Source organism: Lates calcarifer, unplaced genomic scaffold (genome assembly GCF_001640805.2).
Source record: "Lates calcarifer isolate ASB-BC8 unplaced genomic scaffold, TLL_Latcal_v3 _unitig_2009_quiver_2139, whole genome shotgun sequence".
NCBI classification, from domain to species: Eukaryota; Metazoa; Chordata; class Actinopteri; family Centropomidae; genus Lates; species Lates calcarifer.
The window spans coordinates 11,291-30,514 of NW_026115918.1; the positions used below are offsets into that span (position 1 = coordinate 11,291).

The window sequence follows — 19,224 nt, forward strand, 5'->3', positions numbered from 1 at the left end:
GAGATCAACACAAACGCCTAAACAAAATATACTTCCGTTCTTCATTTTCAAAATAAAAGCCCCTTTAATGAATGATCCAATTCACCATCTTTATTTTCAAAAACACCAGTGGTTCACAGTGTAATATCACCACATGAGTCAGGTCCCAGTAAAACACTGACTGTTACTGCAATGTAAATATACAGGACAATCAACTGGAGGGAAAAATAAAGGATACTTTTGTAAATGTTGAGTCCAGTATTGGACTGGAAAATAAAATTGCGTAAACACAATGTTTCCTGCTTTGTAATTTAAGGGTAAAAAGGACAAAATAGGTTCACATCATCTCATAACCCAAAGACATTATTCTAAAAGACGTCTGTCATATGTTACCTGCTGCTCTGTAAAGTCACTTCTTAAAGTGCCAGGTGGGAGTAGGTGGATTTATTACAAATGGTTTGTATTATTATGTAGGGCAGAGGCACATGTGAGTTTAGTAGCTCAGTATGAAGTAAATGCATCATAATAAACTTCTATGGGGAGATGTTTTTTGTAGACTTATATTTCTGACTGATCTTTTTTGTAGAATTATGACTTTGATGGTTTTTTGTAGAATCTCACCAAGAAACAGTGATTAGATTGTGAGCTCTGATTCTCTGGACTGTGGTGCTGGACAGTAAACAGAAATCTGAGTAGTACAGAAGAGCCACCGGTCCAATCACTTCTCTACAACAACAGCTGTTTGACACAACATCAGATGAGATTTACTGCACAGGACGGATCTTCATGCTGATGGTCTTCAGGGAGTATTCATAATCCTTCCAGTGGTACCAGTCTACTCCAACAGCGCGGTGAGTGCCATCAGCCCCCCAGAGATAAGCACCGTTGGGGTTTGCATAGTGACAGCTCTTGTACCAGAACCCCCCCAGGTAGCTTTTGGCACAGTTGGAGCTTGAAGAGTCCTGGTCTTTGTCAAAGGTGGAGAACTTCTGTCCGCTGTGATAAGTCAGGGAGTCTCCTACAGAAACACAGGTGTATATCTTCAATACTTCCACTAACCAGGTGAACTGGGAGTGTTCCCAGAGAAACATTACACAGATTGAATTGATAGTGAAAAAACAGAAGAACAAACAAACAGAGCAACAGAGTGTGAGGAGGTTGAAGGGATGTGCTGTGGCAATCAGCCCAACTGAGCGAGCTACAGGCCCAGTGTTGTTCTGGGAGGCTGTCAACCTCTCCACCAGTCAAAAGAGCCCTGTTTTTCCTCTATAATGTAAATATGCATGAACTCACCTGCCCCTCCATCAGTGAATCCAGATACATTCAGTCTGTAGCCATCAGCCTCTGGGTTGACGGAGAACGAGGAGTAACGAGCGAACGCTTTGTTTCCATCAAAGTCCTCCATGTCGACCAGCAGCTCGTACTTTTTCCTCAGAGTCAGGTGGAAGAGATTCTCAAGACCTGAACACAAACACATGATGAACGTCCTGGTTGGATCCACTGGGCTCCTGTTGAACCCCCTGTACATGAAACCAACCAGGAGCTGAAATGACTGGATGATCAGTGGATCAGCTGTTTGAGACTCAATGTAAACTGAGTGACTTTAATAACTGTTAGTTTGGATCAGTTTCTCACCGAGCCAGTACTCTCCAGCAGCGGTACCAAAGCCCGTCTTGTACTGGTCCCAGGGCCTGTAGAAGTTCACCGATCCATCCATCCTCCTCTGGAACACCTGGTGGGGGGTGGAGGATTGAACAGTCAGGAGAAAATATTGAACAGCAACCAAGAAACATCAGAAGAAGAAGAACTGTGTTGTGCATGTCTTGTCCTGGCAATTTAAACAGTGCAGCTACTGGTTCTGATGAAACCAGTTGGGGTTGCACTTTGAACAGATCAGTCACAGCCTCAGTTTACATTCCCACAGTCTGGTTCTCTTTCCTTACCATTTTTTGCCTGTGATAATGTTTAGGATCTTGTTCATCTTCTGTTCACAGTAACTGCAGTTCAGAATATTCTCCTGGATTTTTCTTGTTTTTTTTCCCACATTCTCCAGTCACTCCAGGATTTTACGATGTCACAATCACAACAATTAACGCAAGTTTAACCAGTGCCCATGAATTCTGCATTCTGAATTCTGAAAACTATTTTTTGCAATTTTCACTTGCATGTGTGTTACCATGTTACGCTTTATTTGTTCACAACAGGAACATTCTCAGAACCTTTTGATGGCACCTTGTAGAGAGACGAATTACATTTGTACACTGATCTTTTCTGAGTTTTCCTGCTTCATGACACATTGTTTATGTGGTAAAACATGTGCTCATTGGATTTTCTGGTCTGTGGTTGTGTGGTAGTAAACAGTGATTCATTTAGTTTGGGAAGTGGGATTGATCGGGGATGGGGAATGGATGGGGAGGAGGAGGTTTTACAGGAAGGGAACAACTCCTTTAAATAAACAGAAGAAATGAACATGAACCAGTTCATTTTAATCTGTGTAAACTGAACTTTGAGCTGGCTCCTGTGATGTGACCTTTGAACACACCATGTATGAGAAGCTTGTGTGAATATCACACTGTCAAAAATTAAACCAGTGGTTCTCATCTTGTCTGCTTTGGGACTCATCACATTTCAGTTCCACCAGATATTTTGGACCTTTGGAGGGACCTGACCCCTAGGTTGGGAACCAGTGGACTGACCTGTCTAACTGTATCTGACGTAGTTAAAACCAGCTCCACCTGGAGCAGCTACAACAGTCACATGACTCAGGATCAATGATCTGATCAGAGATCAGTCACAGGAGACAGTTACTGCACAATGAAGTACTTTTACTTTTTTTACTGCAGTAAAGGATGTGAATACTTCTTCCACCACTGCTTCAGTTCAATACTCACTGTCCACCGTCCTCCTCCTGAAGCCATGTCACAGTACACCTACACACAAACACACACACTCATTAATACATGTGATCCATCTGCAGATATTAAATATATGTGATACAGCCAGCGCTGCTGCAGCTACAACTGGAACTACTTTAATCTGTTGGATCAGAATCATCAGGCAGATTTTGTTACTGTGTTTCTGTCAGAGATGATCTCTGTCTTTATCTGTCCACATCTTTATCATCTAAAGGTCAACCTGTGTCCCAGACAGGTGAAGTGTACCTGGACAGCAGACGTGGCTCCGATGGGATAGATGGTGTACACTCCACTGGGCCGGCTGTTATCATGGTTATAGATGTCGCTGCAGTCCAGAGGGAGGATGAGAGGAGCGCAGCTGGTCAACACTGGAGCCAGGAAGAGGAGGACAACTGATACCAGCTGGGACAGAGCAGGTGTTTTAGTTTTGTTCTCTACACTTTGAAATCTTCAGACTTTGGTAATCCAACGGTCGATCGTCCACGTCAAAGTTCGCCCACCAAAGTTCTTGTTTTTGTCTCTGACAGACTCAGATTGTTATGGATTACTGCTGCTTCAATCCATCTGCATGTTTGTGTTACTGTGTGGTACTTTTACTTCAGTAAAGTATCTGATTACTTCTTCCACCACTGAAAGTCACACAGTAACACAAACTAACAGATAGAAACTTACCTTCATCGTCAGAGTTGAGCTGAAGTGATCTGATGAAAATCCTGATGTTGGTCAGTCTGAACGCTCTGATGTCTCTCAGCTTTATTTATGTCCCAAAGATCAATAAATGACTGAACAGCTGCTGCTTCACACTGATAAAGAAACTGGCAAAACAGGTGGAAACATGTTTTTAACTGTGTTTTATTCTGGACTGACTCCATTTATTTCTGTAACATCAAACTCAGTCTTTGTAATCTTCCTCTCTGTTGCTGTTTTCATCCTTATTGTTGTTCAGCAGAAGCCTATAAATGTAGTATTATCATGTCCATATATCAAACTGACCACATAAATATGTTGCTGAAGAACTTGTTGCTTGAAGACTTTTCCTCTGACTGTTCTGGCCTCGACCTGAGTCTTCAGTCTGTTGGGAGAAGCAGAAATGTGATCAGTCTCCTGTTCCTCTCAGCTCCCACTCTCAATTATTTCATCAGTTTTAATGTAGAGTGACGTCCACACACCTGCAGTGCTGCTTTATTCCAGCAGGTGGCAGCAGACAGACGACAGCCTGGACTCCAGTCTGTTTTAAACTGATCATTTACCCTGGTGTTTTGTGATTCACGTCCAGCACAATGAGGAGGATCACAGAGTTTTGATGTTGCACAGTATCTACAAACACTCATCACTGGTGTGAAACAGCAGCTGTTCAGTGCTGACATTTGTTTGCTGTTTGGTATTTGGCTTCATGTCTGCTCAGAAACGGTACAACCCCCCCATAGTTTGCAAAGTAAATGATTAATAAGTTAAAACCAAACAGAAAAAGACGGCACCTCTAAAGATTTATCTGTGAGTGAGCAGATTTCAAAAGGTAATATCACACATACAAACATTAAAAACAATAAGAAATGAGAAGTTAAAACTAATTCAGAAAAGGTAACGAGTAAAGAAGAAACACCGCAAGACATCAGCTGTCTTTTTGGTAATAATGCAAATTAAGAGTCTTAATAGCTAAACCTAAAACTGAATGTTTGAATCTATCTTCACCTCCACCCTGACAGAAGCAGCTGTTATACTTTATTTCAGAGGTGGAGGATTCGACCTTGACCTCGATGGAAAATGTCATGAGGCTGAGGAAAGACGATAGAGAGAATTCATAAGGAATTAGGAAGAGAGACCTACTGCACTTACAGTAGGTGTTTTTTTTTTATACTAAACTTTATTTATAACACATGGGTCATACAGTGACAAACTCAGTGCTGTAGGCAACAGTTCAAGAAGGTTTCCTGTCCAACACTAATAATAACATGAAAGGAAAATACAAGTTGAGAAAGTTGCTAAAAAGGAATTGTGTGACGGGTTCAGAGTAAATCATATTCAGACAGGAATAGGAATGATTTCCTGTTATAAGCGCTTTTACCTTTTCATATGTTTGTTAAGTAGAGAATTTTTTGTTGTTGTTTATTTATTTTTTAGATTGTCAGAGGTTTTGGATTGTGTCACAAACATTAAACAGGAGCTCTGTTACATCTACATGTAGATGGACCTGCCACAGTGAAAGTACAACGGTGTGTTGCTTTAAACGCTGCTGCTGCAAGGAATTGTGGGACAGCATTTGCTCCCTTCCTTTGGTAAAGGAAGCTTCGACCAGCTCTGATCATGGCTACCACTGAGATACTTCCAGGTCATTTCACTCAGTCAGGAACCTTCCTAAGCAAAAAGGACTATTCGACCGCAGCCCTGGATTAGACTCAGACGGCCATGTTTAGCCAGAGGAGCTCATGTGACATTTTAGGCTGATCATCAACACATGTTTCCACCTGTTTTGCCAGTTTCTTTATCAGTGTGAAGCAGCAGCTGTTCAGTCATTTATTGATCTTTGGGACATAAATAAAGCTGAGAGACATCAGAGCGTTCAGACTGACCAACATCAGGATTTTCATCAGATCACTTCAGCTCGACTCTGACGATGAAGGTAAGTTTCTATCTGTTAGTTTGTGTTACTGTGTGACTTTCAGTGGTGGAAGAAGTAATCAGATACTTTACTGAAGTAAAAGTACCACACAGTAACACAAACATGCAGATGGATTGAAGCAGCAGTAATCCATAACAATCTGAGTCTGTCAGAGACAAAAACAAGAACTTTGGTGGACGAACTTTGACGTGGACGATCGACCGTTGGATTACCAAAGTCTGAAGATTTCAAAGTGTAGAGAACAAAACTAAAACACCTGCTCTGTCCCAGCTGGTATCAGTTGTCCTCCTCTTCCTGGCTCCAGTGTTGACCAGCTGCGCTCCTCTCATCCTCCCTCTGGACTGCAGCGACATCTATAACCATGATAACAGCCGGCCCAGTGGAGTGTACACCATCTATCCCATCGGAGCCACGTCTGCTGTCCAGGTACACTTCACCTGTCTGGGACACAGGTTGACCTTTAGATGATAAAGATGTGGACAGATAAAGACAGAGATCATCTCTGACAGAAACACAGTAACAAAATCTGCCTGATGATTCTGATCCAACAGATTAAAGTAGTTCCAGTTGTAGCTGCAGCAGCGCTGGCTGTATCACATATATTTAATATCTGCAGATGGATCACATGTATTAATGAGTGTGTGTGTTTGTGTGTAGGTGTACTGTGACATGGCTTCAGGAGGAGGACGGTGGACAGTGAGTATTGAACTGAAGCAGTGGTGGAAGAAGTATTCACATCCTTTACTGCAGTAAAAAAGTAAAAGTACTTCATTGTGCAGTAACTGTCTCCTGTGACTGATCTCTGATCAGATCATTGATCCTGAGTCATGTGACTGTTGTAGCTGCTCCAGGTGGAGCTGGTTTTAACTACGTCAGATACAGTTAGACAGGTCAGTCCACTGGTTCCCAACCTAGGGGTCAGGTCCCTCCAAAGGGTCACCAGATAAATCTGAGGAGTCGTCACATGATTGATGGAAGAAGGAAGAAGAGAAAATACAAAGTTCAGATTCACTGATCAGATTCAGTTTTTAGACTTTCCTCTGATGTTTGATTCTTTGAACTGTGGAACTGGAAACAACTTAGAGACTGAAATGTTAACCCACCAGGTGTTCCAGAGGAGGATGGATGGATCGGTGAACTTCTACAGGCCCTGGGACCAGTACAAGACGGGCTTTGGTACCGCTGCTGGAGAGTACTGGCTCGGTGAGAAACTGATCCAAACTAACAGTTATTAAAGTCACTCAGTTTACATTGAGTCTCAAACAGCTGATCCACTGATCATCCAGTCATTTCAGCTCCTGGTTGGTTTCATGTACAGGGGGTTCAACAGGAGCCCAGTGGATCCAACCAGGACGTTCATCATGTGTTTGTGTTCAGGTCTTGAGAATCTCTTCCACCTGACTCTGAGGAAAAAGTACGAGCTGCTGGTCGACATGGAGGACTTTGATGGAAACAAAGCGTTCGCTCGTTACTCCTCGTTCTCCGTCAACCCAGAGGCTGATGGCTACAGACTGAATGTATCTGGATTCACTGATGGAGGGGCAGGTGAGTTCATGCATATTTACATTATAGAGGAAAAACAGGGCTCTTTTGACTGGTGGAGAGGTTGACAGCCTCCCAGAACAACACTGGGCCTGTAGCTCGCTCAGTTGGGCTGATTGCCACAGCACATCCCTTCAACCTCCTCACACTCTGTTGCTCTGTTTGTTTGTTCTTCTGTTTTTTCACTATCAATTCAATCTGTGTAATGTTTCTCTGGGAACACTCCCAGTTCACCTGGTTAGTGGAAGTATTGAAGATATACACCTGTGTTTCTGTAGGAGACTCCCTGACTTATCACAGCGGACAGAAGTTTTCCACCTTCGACAAAGACCAGGACTCTTCAAGCTCCAACTGTGCGAAAAGCTACCTGGGGGCGTTCTGGTACAACGACTGTCACCATGCAAACCTCAATGGTGTTTATCGCTGGGGGTCTGATGGCACTATCTTTGCTGTTGGAGTGGAGTGGTACCACTGGAAGGGTTATGACTACTCCCTGAAGACCATCAGCATGAAGATCCGTCCTGTGCAGTAAATCTCCAGGACCAGCAGAATATCAGATGTTGATCTCTTTCTCTCTTTTCTCTCATCTCTGGTGTAATCTCACATAATCAGTAGAATCAAACAGACACATAGACTCTGATCAGATGCTAATAACTGCATTAACTTCCAACACAGTTTGTTAAAACATGAATCAATAGTTGACATAAACATTTCCAGCTTAGATAAAGTCAGAGTTTGACTGTGTGTGTGAGCAGCTGCTGTGTGTAAAGTCTTGTGTCAAACAGCTGTTGGTGTAGAAAGTGATTGGACCGGTGGCTCTCCTATACTACTCAGTTTCAACACAACCTTTGGTGGAGGTTTGAACCCTGATGTGAATCATTATCTGCTGGACAATGACAATAAATCAGAAGCAAAGCAAAAAGATGAAGAGACCTGATGTCCTCACTTTGTCCCCTGTGTCTCTCTGTGTGGAGTCTCTCATGATGGACAGACCTGAGATCAGTTCAGCAGCACCAACAGTTAGACACGAACACTCTGACATCCACACCAACACATGCACACCCTGTTAGCTGCATACATTTACTCCATACAGCAGGAACCAGGAAAACAGCATGTAGTTCCTCCATAGGCTTTTCTGTTAGAATATGGCGCCATCTGGTGGAAGAGTGTAAAAACTACAATTTTCAGTCTGAATTCCAGAATAAAAACCCAGTAACATAAAATGTCTGGTTTTATGCTGTAATGACAGAAAAGACATTTTAAAGTCCCTGTTAGTGTTCACAGTATATAATTAATGTTTTATAGGAACTGAGGTTGAGATTCTAAAAGAAATGAAACATAAACCCCTGAGGAAACATTTATGCTGTAAGCAGAGAATCAGAGCTGATTAAAAAGCTTTTCCGTGTCTTAAAAAAGGCGGTTGCTAACGAGTGTCTAAATGAGACTACAGAGGTTGTCGGGGACGTTAACATGAAAACCCATCTACTCACCAGTCCACCTTTACAGCCTCGTTGTGTTTCTACTCACGCTCTTTCAAACTCTCACTAACTTTCTAAGAAGAAAGGCTTTTGTAGAAGAGCTCAGAGCTAAATGAAATGACCAGTTGGAAGCTTAGTGGTGGAGACGTTGACGTCATGTGACTGTGGTGTAGTTGGTTTATAGCCTAACATTAGCTTCTTACTTCTGGAGGTTGGATTTAGGCTTCAAACATCAGAACAGTGGTGTTCATCTGTGAAGATTATCTGATCAACTAAAGAAGAAACTGACTTTATTAAAGTCAGAATTGTTTAAAAATGCCTGTCTGTGTCCGCAGGGGATAAAGGTCAACAGACTGTGGCCCCGGGGCCTCACGTGTTCGTCCTTCCTGCAGCCGGAGTCCGCGAACAACGCGACCCAGCGCGAACACCCGGAGCGAAGCGAAGCAGCGAAGCCGGCAGGAACAGCTTCAAACCGGTTTGTGTGCCTCGAAAGCCTCCGCTGCTGCTGCTGCTGCTTCCTGTAGCGGTTCACTCATTCACACGAGCAGCAGGATGGCGGAGCTGGAGACGGTCCTGCCGTGAAAACACCGGGGAGAGGAGGCGAAGATGGACGGAGTTTGAGATTTGTTCGGCGGCGGCAGCAGGGAGGAGGGAGCGCGGCGCACCGAGCGACCTGAGGGAGCCCGGTAAAGTTAGTTCTACTGTGTTTCTACTGTGTGTTTGACAAAGAGAGGACAGACAAAGAGAGGACACACAAAGAGAGGACACACAAAGAGAGGACAGATACGAAGCAGCTCAGTTTGTCTGAGGTTTAAAAACAGTTCGATTCAAAGGAGATGTAATGAGACTGAGTTAAACTTCATTTTAAACAGCATCATACTGAGGACAAAGAAAACCGTGTGTGTGTGTGTGTGTGTGTGTGTTTACTCGTGTTGTGGGGACTAAAGACATTAAATTAAATGTGAGGGTTTTAATCTTGAGTTTAATCAGTTGAATGTCTCTGTGTTTGTAAGGACCAGGATGAGTTACAGGCTGAGTTTACATTGGATCTATGGCCAACATGTCCGTTACTAACCCAGACAAACAGAACTACCAGACCTATGTTTTTGAGAGTCTGTCGCTATGGTAACAGAAGATGTTTGGATTTCCTGAGACAAGAGCAGATTCATTCAGTCAGGATCTGACTCTGTAAAACCAGATTAGGAAAAATATCTTGACGTGTGTTTTTCATACTAAAGACAGGAAGTCTACACAACACAGTCCCACAGTGATGATGTGTTTCTGTAGTCCAACCTGAAGTTAGCATCAGCCTGGTTCCCTCCACAAAAAGCCAATGGGATTTTTCATAGTGTTTTGGTTTATTCCAGAAAATAAACTGTGAGCAGCTAAAGTTTCTGATCCTTCAGGTTTAGTTGATCAGATAATCTTCACAGATGAACACCACTGTTCTGATGTTTGAAGTAAGAAGCTAATGTTAGGCTATAAACCAACTACACCACGGTCACATGACGTCAACGTCTCCACCACTAAGCTTCCAACTGGTCATTTCATTTAGCTCTGAGCTCTTCTACAAAAGCCTTTCTTCTTAGAAAGTTAGTGAGAGTTTGAAAGAGTGTGAGTAGAAACACAATGAAATCATCATCTTTTTCCTGTGTTTCCTTCCATCCTTCCTTTCTCGATCACAGCAGAGTGTGGGGCTTGTTTCCTCATCCCACCATGTCCCCACCGGCGACCCGGCCCCTGGCCCTGGACGGCGGGTGGGGCTGGGCAGTCGTAGCGTCGGGTTTCCTGGCTCTGCTGCTGGGGTATGGCTCTCCTCAGTCGGTGGGGATCCTCTACCCAGAGTGGCTGCTCGCCTTCGGGGAAGGGAAGGCCACGACGGCCTGGGTGGGCTCGCTGGTGGCCGGAGTCGGACTCGTTGTGGGTGAGGAACCAGAGAGAGAGAGTGAGCATGTTTCTGTCGTCTTCTCCTTCCTCTGACCTTTGACCCCCCCCCCGCAGGTCCTGTCTGCAGTGTCTGTGTGGTGAACTTCGGCGCTCGGCCGTCACCGTCTTCAGCGGGGTGATGGTGGCCGGGGGTTTGATGCTCAGCTCCTTTGCTCCCAACGTCCCCTTCCTAATCTTCTCCTACGGCATCGTGGTCGGTACGAAGGCTGAGATGGTTTACAGTGATATTTTAAAAGATGCAGAGGTCCTGATGGATAGATCTGCTGGGACACGGCCCAGTCTGAAACTAAATAAATAAAGTTAGTTGCAGTCCTGTTTTACGATGATTGGCAGGTGTTTCTGTTCACTTTTGTGCTCAGGTGTCGGAGTCGGTCTGCTGTACGCTGCCACCATCACCATCACCTGTCTGTACTTTGACAAGAGGAGAGGTCTGGCTCTGGGAATCATTAACACAGGTAAGTCTGTCACATGACCACATCTCCTCTTACCTGGATCCACAGTGTAAAATAGAGGATTCGTCCATACACTGACGAAATCCTACTTTACTCACAGGAAGTCTCACAAAACCCAAACCTCCATTTATTCAAATGACACCATCAGCTGATGGTCAGTCACCTGTCTGTTGTCCTCAGGTACGAGTGTGGGCGGTTTCCTGTACGCCATGCTGCAGAGCGAGCTCATCGAGCTGTTGGGTCTGGACGGCTGCCTGCTCGTCATCGGCGCGTTGGCGCTGAACGTGGTGGCGTGTGCTGGCCCCATGCGACCTTTAACCCCACCCAGATACTACCTCAAGCAGCGAGCCGCCGTCTTAGAACAGCAGCGGCTTCAGGAGGAAGAGCTGTCCAATCAGAAGCCTTTAGCCAAAGATCCGGTTATTGCCATGGAAACCAAGGAGCCGCTGGTCAGGAGGAGGAGGTTATTCAGCTGTTCGGCCTTCGTCAAGATGATTAAGATCAAGATGAGACAGTATGTCCGGTGAGTTTCACTCAGAGCGGTCGTAATGTTTCAGCTCATCGCTGAGTTAACAACATTAACCAATGTGTAAAGTAAAAGGTGGACAGACCCTGTTCAGATTAGTCCTGAATTGGTCCTCACTAATTTTAGGCGTCAGTTTCAGTTCAGTTTGTGGTCATAACAGCTGAGTAATCAGCTGATTGATCAACAATCTGAATGTTGGATGGTCTGTTGGATTTCTGGTCAGACATGTTTCATCTCTTCTCTCTCCAGGTGTTTGTCATCCATGTTGTCTCTCCTTCAGGACAGAGTCCTCGTGGCTTTGTGCATCTCTCTCTTCTTCTACAGTCTCGGTCAGTCTCCTTTTCTTCTTCTGTTCTTAGTGAAACATGTACCAGTCTTCCTTACCTGTACCTCCTCCTGCAGGTAACTCCCCTCCCCAGCTCTTCCTGGAGGACCTGGCCCGGAGCTCCGGGCTGACCGAGGGCATCGCCTCCATCTCCCTTGTCTCCCTCAGCTCCATCGGAGGCGGCGTGGGTAAACTGGGTCTGGGCATCATGGCCGACGTGCCACAGGTCAACAGTGTTCTCCTGTACGCTCTGACGGTTGGAGTGAGCGGGCTGGCAGTGCTGCTCATCCCCCTCACCAGGTGAGACCAGGCAACACAGGACAGGTAACACTGGGACAGAACACAGGAGCTGCTGGAATACCACAGCCTCCATCTGTTAGTGTCTTTGTGTTACTGTGTGACTTTCAGTTGTTGGAAGAAGAATTTAAATGAGTAGAAGAGTCTGTGAGTAACAGCAGAGAGGCTGGAGGGCTTTTAATGTGAAATAACAGGAAGTAAATACAGCTAATGGTGGTGGTACTGTTCAGGTTTTATCTGGACATGTTGCTATGCTGTTTGTAGAGCGTTGTTATCAACTGTTGCTAACAACGGCTAGTCTGAGATATGTACGAATCAGTTCACGTTCAACTGTTAAATGTGAACGGCTTTTTAAGAACGTTTTAAAGTGTTTGTATTAAAATCTAACATTAACAACTAAATGATGATATTCAGTGCATTTGTTCATCTCTGGGACTCTCTCTTCTGTCCATCCATTAGTTTACAAAAACTATTTTAAACTGTATTTTCCTGCAGCTCGTACCTGGACCTCCAGGTGTTGTCGGTAGTCCTGGGCTTCCTGGGCGGGAACTGGACTCTGACTCCGTACGTCACCAGCCAGGTGGTTGGCGCAGAAAAACTCGCCGAGGCGCACGGGATACTCCTGTTCTTCGGAGGTGCCGGCTTGATGCTGGGTCCCCCTGTCGTAGGTAAGATGGGCTCTGCAGGCCACACAGAGAGGTGGTGGATTATCTGGAAAACGAGCAGCAGGAATGTGAAAAACCAGCTGTTTTGTCCTTTAACTGCTGCAACCACCAGATGATCAATAAGTGTTTACACAGCTGTCAACATGTCTGTTAACTCATCAGCTCCCTCCTTGAAAGGACGTTTCAGACTCGACTTTCATCTCACTTCTTTTGAGTGAGATTCATTTGTTAATTTCATCCTGATGAATCAACGTGTTCATGATATTAAAGGGTATTTTTAACGCAGGCCAGACTGATTAAGTTATTCTGATTCTCTTCAGGTTGTTTCTACGACTTCTGTCAATCGTACGACGTTGCCTTCTTCATCAGCGGGGGTGGCATGATGCTCAGCAGCGTCGTCCTCATCCTTACTGCCATTCTACCGCGACCGCAGACCCTCCCCCTGCTGCTTCAGGCGCCGAAGGGGCCGAGCTCATCAGCTGTACAGTTACCACGGTAACAGAAACTACCCTTCCTGACGTGACAAACAAATCTGGATCCAAATGCAAGTTTTTAAATCTGAGTTCTGAGTGACTTTGCACTCGATGTTTACAAGAAGGGCTGATTTTAATCAAATCAAACTTTATTTTTCAAGCTTTTTTATTCTTTTATATAAAAATTTAACTGTCAGACTTGATGAAATGTCAGATGAGCAGCTTCACAGAGTTCAATTCGTCTTCCTTCCACCACTGTAAACCCAGGCGCTAGTTTTGTGCTGGTGCTGGTTCGGAGTTGGTTCAACTTGTGAACCCTCTAAGAAACAGTTTCATCTCGTTACAGGTTTTTCTCCTGGCTAATCCAGCACCCTGTTTACGTGTCTTAAAAAAGGCGGTTGCTAACGAGTGTCTAAATGAGACTACAGAGGTTGTCAGGGACGTTAACATAAAAACCCATCTACTCACCAGTCCACCTTTACAGCCTCGTTGTGTTTCTACTCACGCTCTTTCAAACTCTCACTAACTTTCTAAGAAGAAAGGCTGTTTTGTAATCAGTATTTTAAACACACTTCAGATGTGTTTTACAGTAAATGAGAATGTCAAGTTTCACAATTTCCTGCAGCGCTCGATTGAACATGGAGGACTAAAACAACTCTTGTTGACAGGCTAATAATCATAAATAATATTAAATGATAATAATAATAATCCTTTGTTTTACAGTCTCAGTGTGAGCTGACTGACAATCAGGACTGAGGTCAGACGAACTCAGAAGAACTAATATTCAAATATTAAACTATGAAAATGTTGTTTGATGGTGCAGAAAAAAGAACACAATAACAGAAAAGAGTTTGGAAAAACTTGATTTAAAGTTAAAAATGTTCACGTGTTTAATTCACCTTGATCCACCAGATGATTTAAAACAACATGTAGACAGTTATTGAACCTGAATGCAGCACGTCTCAGTTTCTGATTTATATTCAGTTTGTCTTTTGATCCTCGTTTTTGATATTTGTTGTATTCTGAGGAGATGTTTTTTTATTGGACTTGTTTTTTATTATTTCTGTGTGTTTTATCCCCGTTCTTATCGTTCTGCCTTATTTTTGTTCATGTTGATGTTTTTTGAAGACGATATCATATCAATGTTCAATGTTCATGTCAAAGAGAAAAAGATGGGAGTGCACTTTAATCCAAACATGATGCATCCTTCAGTTTGTTTACAGGGTGAAAAGATATTTTTAGAAGAGTTCCATCGACTGAAAATGGACAAACTTTCATAAATAAAGTAAAACTGGAAAGAAAGAAAGTTGTGATATCTCAGAGGTAATTTTTTCAAATTGGTTAGAGTCAAAGTCAAACGTCAACAAACCTTTCACTTGAAGAAACAACAGAACTCCTTTTAGGGTTTTATTAGTTTATAGAAGTTGAACAGTTCAAAATTAACAGGAAACATGAGAGAGATGTGTGAACAGAGGGTTACACAAGTGATCAATGAGTCAGTCAGGTCCCAAGTTAGTTTACCAGGTCATTGATGAATTGATCAGATCCCGAGCAGGTCAATCAAACAGTCGACCAATCAGTTGAAATACGGTGGTGGGGTCGGTCCTGTCACACATCTGGACGTGGACGTGTGAGGTGATCCCGGGGTAAAACTTCCTGCATGGGCAGCATGGTGCCGATCCTCTGCCCCTTCCTCACTGATCCAGAAGTTCGGTCCGGCCTCACATAGAACAGCTTGAAACACAAACCTGCAGGACACAAGAAAATCCAATCATCAAACAACACGATCGATAATCTGATTGACAAAGGTCAATCAGTTCTGTAGAGAGACCGTGGTGGACCGACCCTCTCCTCTCAGGTTGATGGCCTCTGTTGATGGCGGCCTTATTGGGGTCGCTGTAGACGGTCAGTCCTCCTTCGAGAGTCACATCAAACGGAGCGAGGACAGTCGATCCATCACTGCACACAATGTCCAGACCTTTATGGTCCCTGTTTCCCTGAAACAGCAGCAGCTAAGAATTACTCTCACTGTCAGTTAATCTATTATTTCCTCCATCAGTTTAGTCTTTACAACCGTTGGTTACCGTCTGGCTCCGTAGCGACCTTCTCCCCAGGTGTCTGACGTCCTCCTCCTGTTGTTTGAGTTCCGCTGCAGAGCTGACCGAACTTTACACCATTCACACACACACAACACAGCTGGAACACACCAACACAAACACACAAACAGTCAGGAGGTTATACATTCGTTCTCTAAACGACTGAACCTTTATCGTCTTTTATTGTGTTTGGAGTCGCTGCAGTGAGTCACCTGACACACCTGCAGGTTGAGCACAGTGTTCATACAGAGAGCTCAGAGGTTTTTGTCATCAGAAATTACCAATAAACACGATCAGAAATTACCAATAAACACGATCAGAAATTACCAATAAACACAATCAGAAATGTAAATCAGCTGCAGTGGATTCAGTTTCTCACCCAACCAGAACGATGACAGTCTCATCTTCAGATCCTAAAGTTACTTCTGTTCTCACTGAAGCTTTGTTCAGACTCTACAGGTTTTATAGAGGCTGAGGTTTCGAAACACTGGAAAAGTCCAGAGACTGTTTGAACAGCCGCAGGTCAACAGGCTGTAAACAGTCTGGATTTCTAATCAGGAGTGTTACTATTTCAACAGAAACAAACCCAGGGTTGTGTTTGAAGAGGACGGGAGTCTGTTGTGTTTTCTTGTCATGATGTGTTTGCAAGGAATTCTTATATTTATATGGCTGTGATTTGATGACTTGTGTTCAGTTAACATGTCGTTCCAGATGACCCTGTGGTCTCTCAGACATTTCAACATGGATGAAGGAACTCCACCTTCAACTAATCCTCTCTGAACTGAAACTCTGAATCATCCCATCTCTCCATCACAATATCAACATCAAGCTCTCTTCATCTCTCAGCTCATCCAGAGTCATGAGAAACCTGATGTCATGTTTGATGACCAGCTCTCCTTCTCTGACCATGATGCTTCTCTATCTGGTGATCATTTCACTTGAAGAAACAACAGAACTCCTTTTAGAGTCTTATTAGTTATTAGTTTATAGAAGTTGAACAGTTCAGGATTAACAGGAAACACAAAGACGATCAGCAGCTCGATTGGGTCTTTGATGAGTCGATCAGGTCCTGCGCGAATCGATCAGATCCCGAGCGAGTCGATCAAACAGTCGATCAATCAGTTGAAGTACGGTGTGGGGTCGGTCCTGTCACACATCTGGATGTGGACGTGTGAGATGATCCCGGGTAAACTTCCTGCATGGGCAGCATGGTGCCGATCCTCTGCCCCTTCCCCACTGATCCCGAGGTTTGATCCGGCATCACGCTGAGCAGCTTGAAACACAAACCTGCAGGACACAAGAAAACAACACCATCAACAACATGATCGATAGTCATCAATCAATCAAAATAACTGGATCAGTTCTGTAGGGAGACTGTGGTGGACCGACCCTCTCCTCTGAGGTTGATGCCTCTGTTGATAGTGGTTTTGTTGTCGTTGAAGATGTTGATTCCTCCTTCGAGAGTCACATTAAACGGAGCGAGGACAGTCGATCCATCACTGCACACAATGTCCAGACCTTTATGGGTCCCGTTTCCCCTGAAACAGCAGCAGCTAAGAATTACTCTCACTGTCAGTTAATCTATTACTTCCTCCATCAGTTCAGTCTTTACAACTGTTGTTACCGTTGGGCTCCGTAGTGACCGTCTCCCCATTTGTCTGACGTCCTCATAGTGTTGTTTGAGTTTCCGCTGCAGAGCTGACCGAACTTTACACCATCACACACACACAACACAGCTGGAAACACACCAACACAAAACACACAAACAGTCAGGAGGTTATACATTCGTTCTCTAAACGGCTGAACCTTTATCGTCTTTTATCATGTTTGGAGTCGCTGCAGTGAGTCACCTGACTCTTTTCTACAAGTTTATATTTTTACGACGACATCTACTCACATTTTATCTGTTTTATCTTTGTGCATCATATTAATTGATTTTCCAGGTATTCAGACTGAATACTTGACCTTTTACGACTTTAACACAGATGTAAACAAACAGCAACAATAGAGTTGAGCACAGTGTTTCTACATAGAGCTCAGAGGTTTTTGTCATCAGAAATGATCAATAAACACGATCAGAAATGTAAATCAGCAGCAGTGGATTCAGTTTCTCACCCAACAGAACGACGACACGTCTCATCTTTCTTCTTCCTCTCCTTTGTGTTGTTTTGTTGAAACTGTGGTGTTGTGTATGTTAACACAGAGAAGAGCCACAGTTTGAGACTCTGTGTTGACAAACACTGGAACTCTCTGGACTCAAACAGCCGCTGTTTACTTGTGCTCACCTTTACCTGAACTTTGACCTCTTTGGCCCAAATGTATTGTTTATTTAAAAAGTGTTCTATAACTTTACTGTGAAATTACCTTCATTTTAACAGTCATGAGTTCTGCAGAAATGTGTTGTTTATGCTTTATTTTTTCCTACATTCAAAACTTCATTTAAAAAATACACAATTTTTAGAACATGTTAATATTTCTATACAAACATTCATGAACAAAAACATCTTTAGTCTGCAGTTTATCCCTGAGAGCTCGAACAACATGTTTATGAATCATTATCACTAAACAAACACACTAAACAACAAACTTAAATCTATACAAACACATTAAACAGCAGAACATTGCAGGTTCTGATCTACAAAGGTCTGAAACTATCACAAGTAGAGTCAAATAAACCATCATTCAAGTTCCTGTAAGAAATCCCAGTTTTCTTTGTTCTGGTATGGAAGCAAAAAAAGGCCAAAATAATGAATTACTTTTATGAGTGACTGGATTCATTCAGTCCTTGGTCATTCACAGGACCAAGGACTGATGTTCAAATAGTTCAAATTGTTGTTTTTTATTTGACCAATAAAAGTTAAGTTGATCAATTTGAGCATTGTAGTTTTTTTCAAATATTGGGAACTTTGGAATTTTAGTTCTGAGCTTCTTTCAAGATTAAAATCTTTACTGTCTTTCTTTGCTTCCAATCACTAATCCCACCTCGCCGGTTCAGCCCCGTGTTTTGTGTTTGTTATAAATAGAGTTGAAGCGTTGTTTGATAGTTCGTCCTGTGATGTTTCGTATAATAAATAAAATTGTTGTGTTATCAGTTGAGCGTCAGTCCCTCGCTGACCGGCATGTTGATGTGGGCAGTCAGCAGCGGGGAGCTCTTCCCCTCATGCAGGATGAACACCTTGATGATGTCGGAGATGCCCTTGTCGCTGGTGCACTCCACGAAGGTCTCGACGGGGTAGATGAGTCCGGGCACCAGCAGGGGAATCTTCATGTACGGGTTCCTCATCCGGTACAGGCTCTCGTCGTACAGGAAGCTGATGGCCAGGTTCATGACGGGCCGACATGCCGCCGTGTTCTGGACGTTCAGGGTCAGTTTGAAGGATGGACCCAGACCCTGGACCACAGCGTTCATCTTGAGCGGCTCGGTGAGGCTGGACGACATTGGCGTTAGGCTGGACTCCAGGGCCTTGACATAGGCTTTGGCGGCAGCCAGCCGCAGGCGGCTCAGGTCCATCTGGAAGGCGCGGTGCATAGCCAGGCCGTTCTCCCGCTCCCTCAGTGTCTGGTCCACGTATAACTTGGTCTTCTTCGGCACATTGAGGCGGACGCTCTGGGCCAGTGGCGGCCCGGGGGCACTATCCTTGTCATCGAACGCCGCTGTCCTCTTTAGGATCTTCACTATCAGACCGCCTCCCTTGGTGGTCATGATGAGGGTCCCGTCCTCACGCCCATACCGGCCAAAGCAGCTGGTGACCACGTCGGGCGTCTTGATGGTGCTCAGCAGGTTCTTGTCCCGGTACAGCTGGACCTCGCAGTTAGCCAGGCCCACCAGAACTGCCTGGAAGCCTCGGTAGGGAGGTCCATGGCAGCCATGGTGGTAATGGGAGCGGGGAGGATGGTCCTCCACAGTTT

General features: G+C 44.2%; 5 protein-coding genes and 1 pseudogene across 6 annotated transcripts; 2 read left to right on the forward strand and 4 right to left on the reverse strand.

Moving 5' to 3' along the window:
* Positions 1 to 75: 75 nt before the first annotated feature.
* LOC108891623 (microfibril-associated glycoprotein 4) lies at positions 76 to 4,144 on the reverse strand. Of its 2 annotated transcripts, XM_051067791.1 has the most exons (8): positions 4,064 to 4,144; positions 3,888 to 3,966; positions 3,567 to 3,709; positions 3,141 to 3,296; positions 2,871 to 2,909; positions 1,615 to 1,711; positions 1,273 to 1,440; positions 76 to 997 (listed from the first exon to the last, which is right to left on the reverse strand). In XM_051067791.1, the coding sequence occupies exons 3-8, from the start codon at positions 3,570 to 3,572 to the stop codon at positions 744 to 746; spliced, it is 720 nt and encodes a 239-aa protein (XP_050923748.1). In that variant the 5' UTR covers positions 3,573 to 3,709; positions 3,888 to 3,966; positions 4,064 to 4,144; the 3' UTR covers positions 76 to 743. The 2 variants fall into 2 exon arrangements, with proteins under 2 accessions (XP_050923748.1, XP_050923747.1); XM_051067790.1 differs by lacking the exon at positions 4,064 to 4,144 and having other exon boundaries at positions 3,888 to 4,045.
* A 1,188-nt stretch (positions 4,145 to 5,332) lies between these two features.
* LOC108891625 (microfibril-associated glycoprotein 4) lies at positions 5,333 to 7,978 on the forward strand. Its single transcript, XM_051067792.1, has 6 exons — positions 5,333 to 5,514; positions 5,785 to 5,940; positions 6,172 to 6,210; positions 6,621 to 6,717; positions 6,892 to 7,059; positions 7,335 to 7,978. The coding sequence occupies exons 1-6, from the start codon at positions 5,509 to 5,511 to the stop codon at positions 7,586 to 7,588; spliced, it is 720 nt and encodes a 239-aa protein (XP_050923749.1). The 5' UTR covers positions 5,333 to 5,508; the 3' UTR covers positions 7,589 to 7,978.
* Positions 7,979 to 8,116: 138 nt separating this feature from the next.
* On the forward strand, positions 8,117 to 13,689 carry LOC108891620 (monocarboxylate transporter 9-like). The gene is given in 10 exon segments (XM_018688814.2): positions 8,117 to 9,220; positions 10,220 to 10,458; positions 10,536 to 10,577; positions 10,580 to 10,678; positions 10,841 to 10,936; positions 11,114 to 11,456; positions 11,709 to 11,788; positions 11,862 to 12,084; positions 12,577 to 12,749; positions 13,067 to 13,689. Coding segments are annotated over 9 exon segments (1,443 nt in total). The 5' UTR covers positions 8,117 to 9,220; positions 10,220 to 10,250; the 3' UTR covers positions 13,246 to 13,689.
* A 923-nt stretch (positions 13,690 to 14,612) lies between these two features.
* LOC127139655 (leukocyte cell-derived chemotaxin-2-like) lies at positions 14,613 to 16,224 on the reverse strand (annotated as a pseudogene).
* Positions 16,225 to 16,282: 58 nt separating this feature from the next.
* On the reverse strand, positions 16,283 to 17,595 carry LOC108891626 (myeloid protein 1-like). Its single transcript, XM_018688838.2, is given in 5 exon segments — positions 16,283 to 16,501; positions 16,504 to 16,602; positions 16,705 to 16,853; positions 16,940 to 17,051; positions 17,431 to 17,595. Coding segments are annotated over 5 exon segments (453 nt in total). The 5' UTR covers positions 17,456 to 17,595; the 3' UTR covers positions 16,283 to 16,433.
* A 120-nt stretch (positions 17,596 to 17,715) lies between these two features.
* Positions 17,716 to 19,218, reverse strand: LOC108891627 (Bardet-Biedl syndrome 1 protein-like; the record flags this gene model as incomplete). The annotated part of the gene is given in 2 exon segments (XM_051067789.1): positions 17,716 to 19,164; positions 19,167 to 19,218. Coding segments are annotated over 2 exon segments (813 nt in total), but the record flags the coding sequence as incomplete, so codon positions are not given.
* Positions 19,219 to 19,224: the final 6 nt, after the last annotated feature.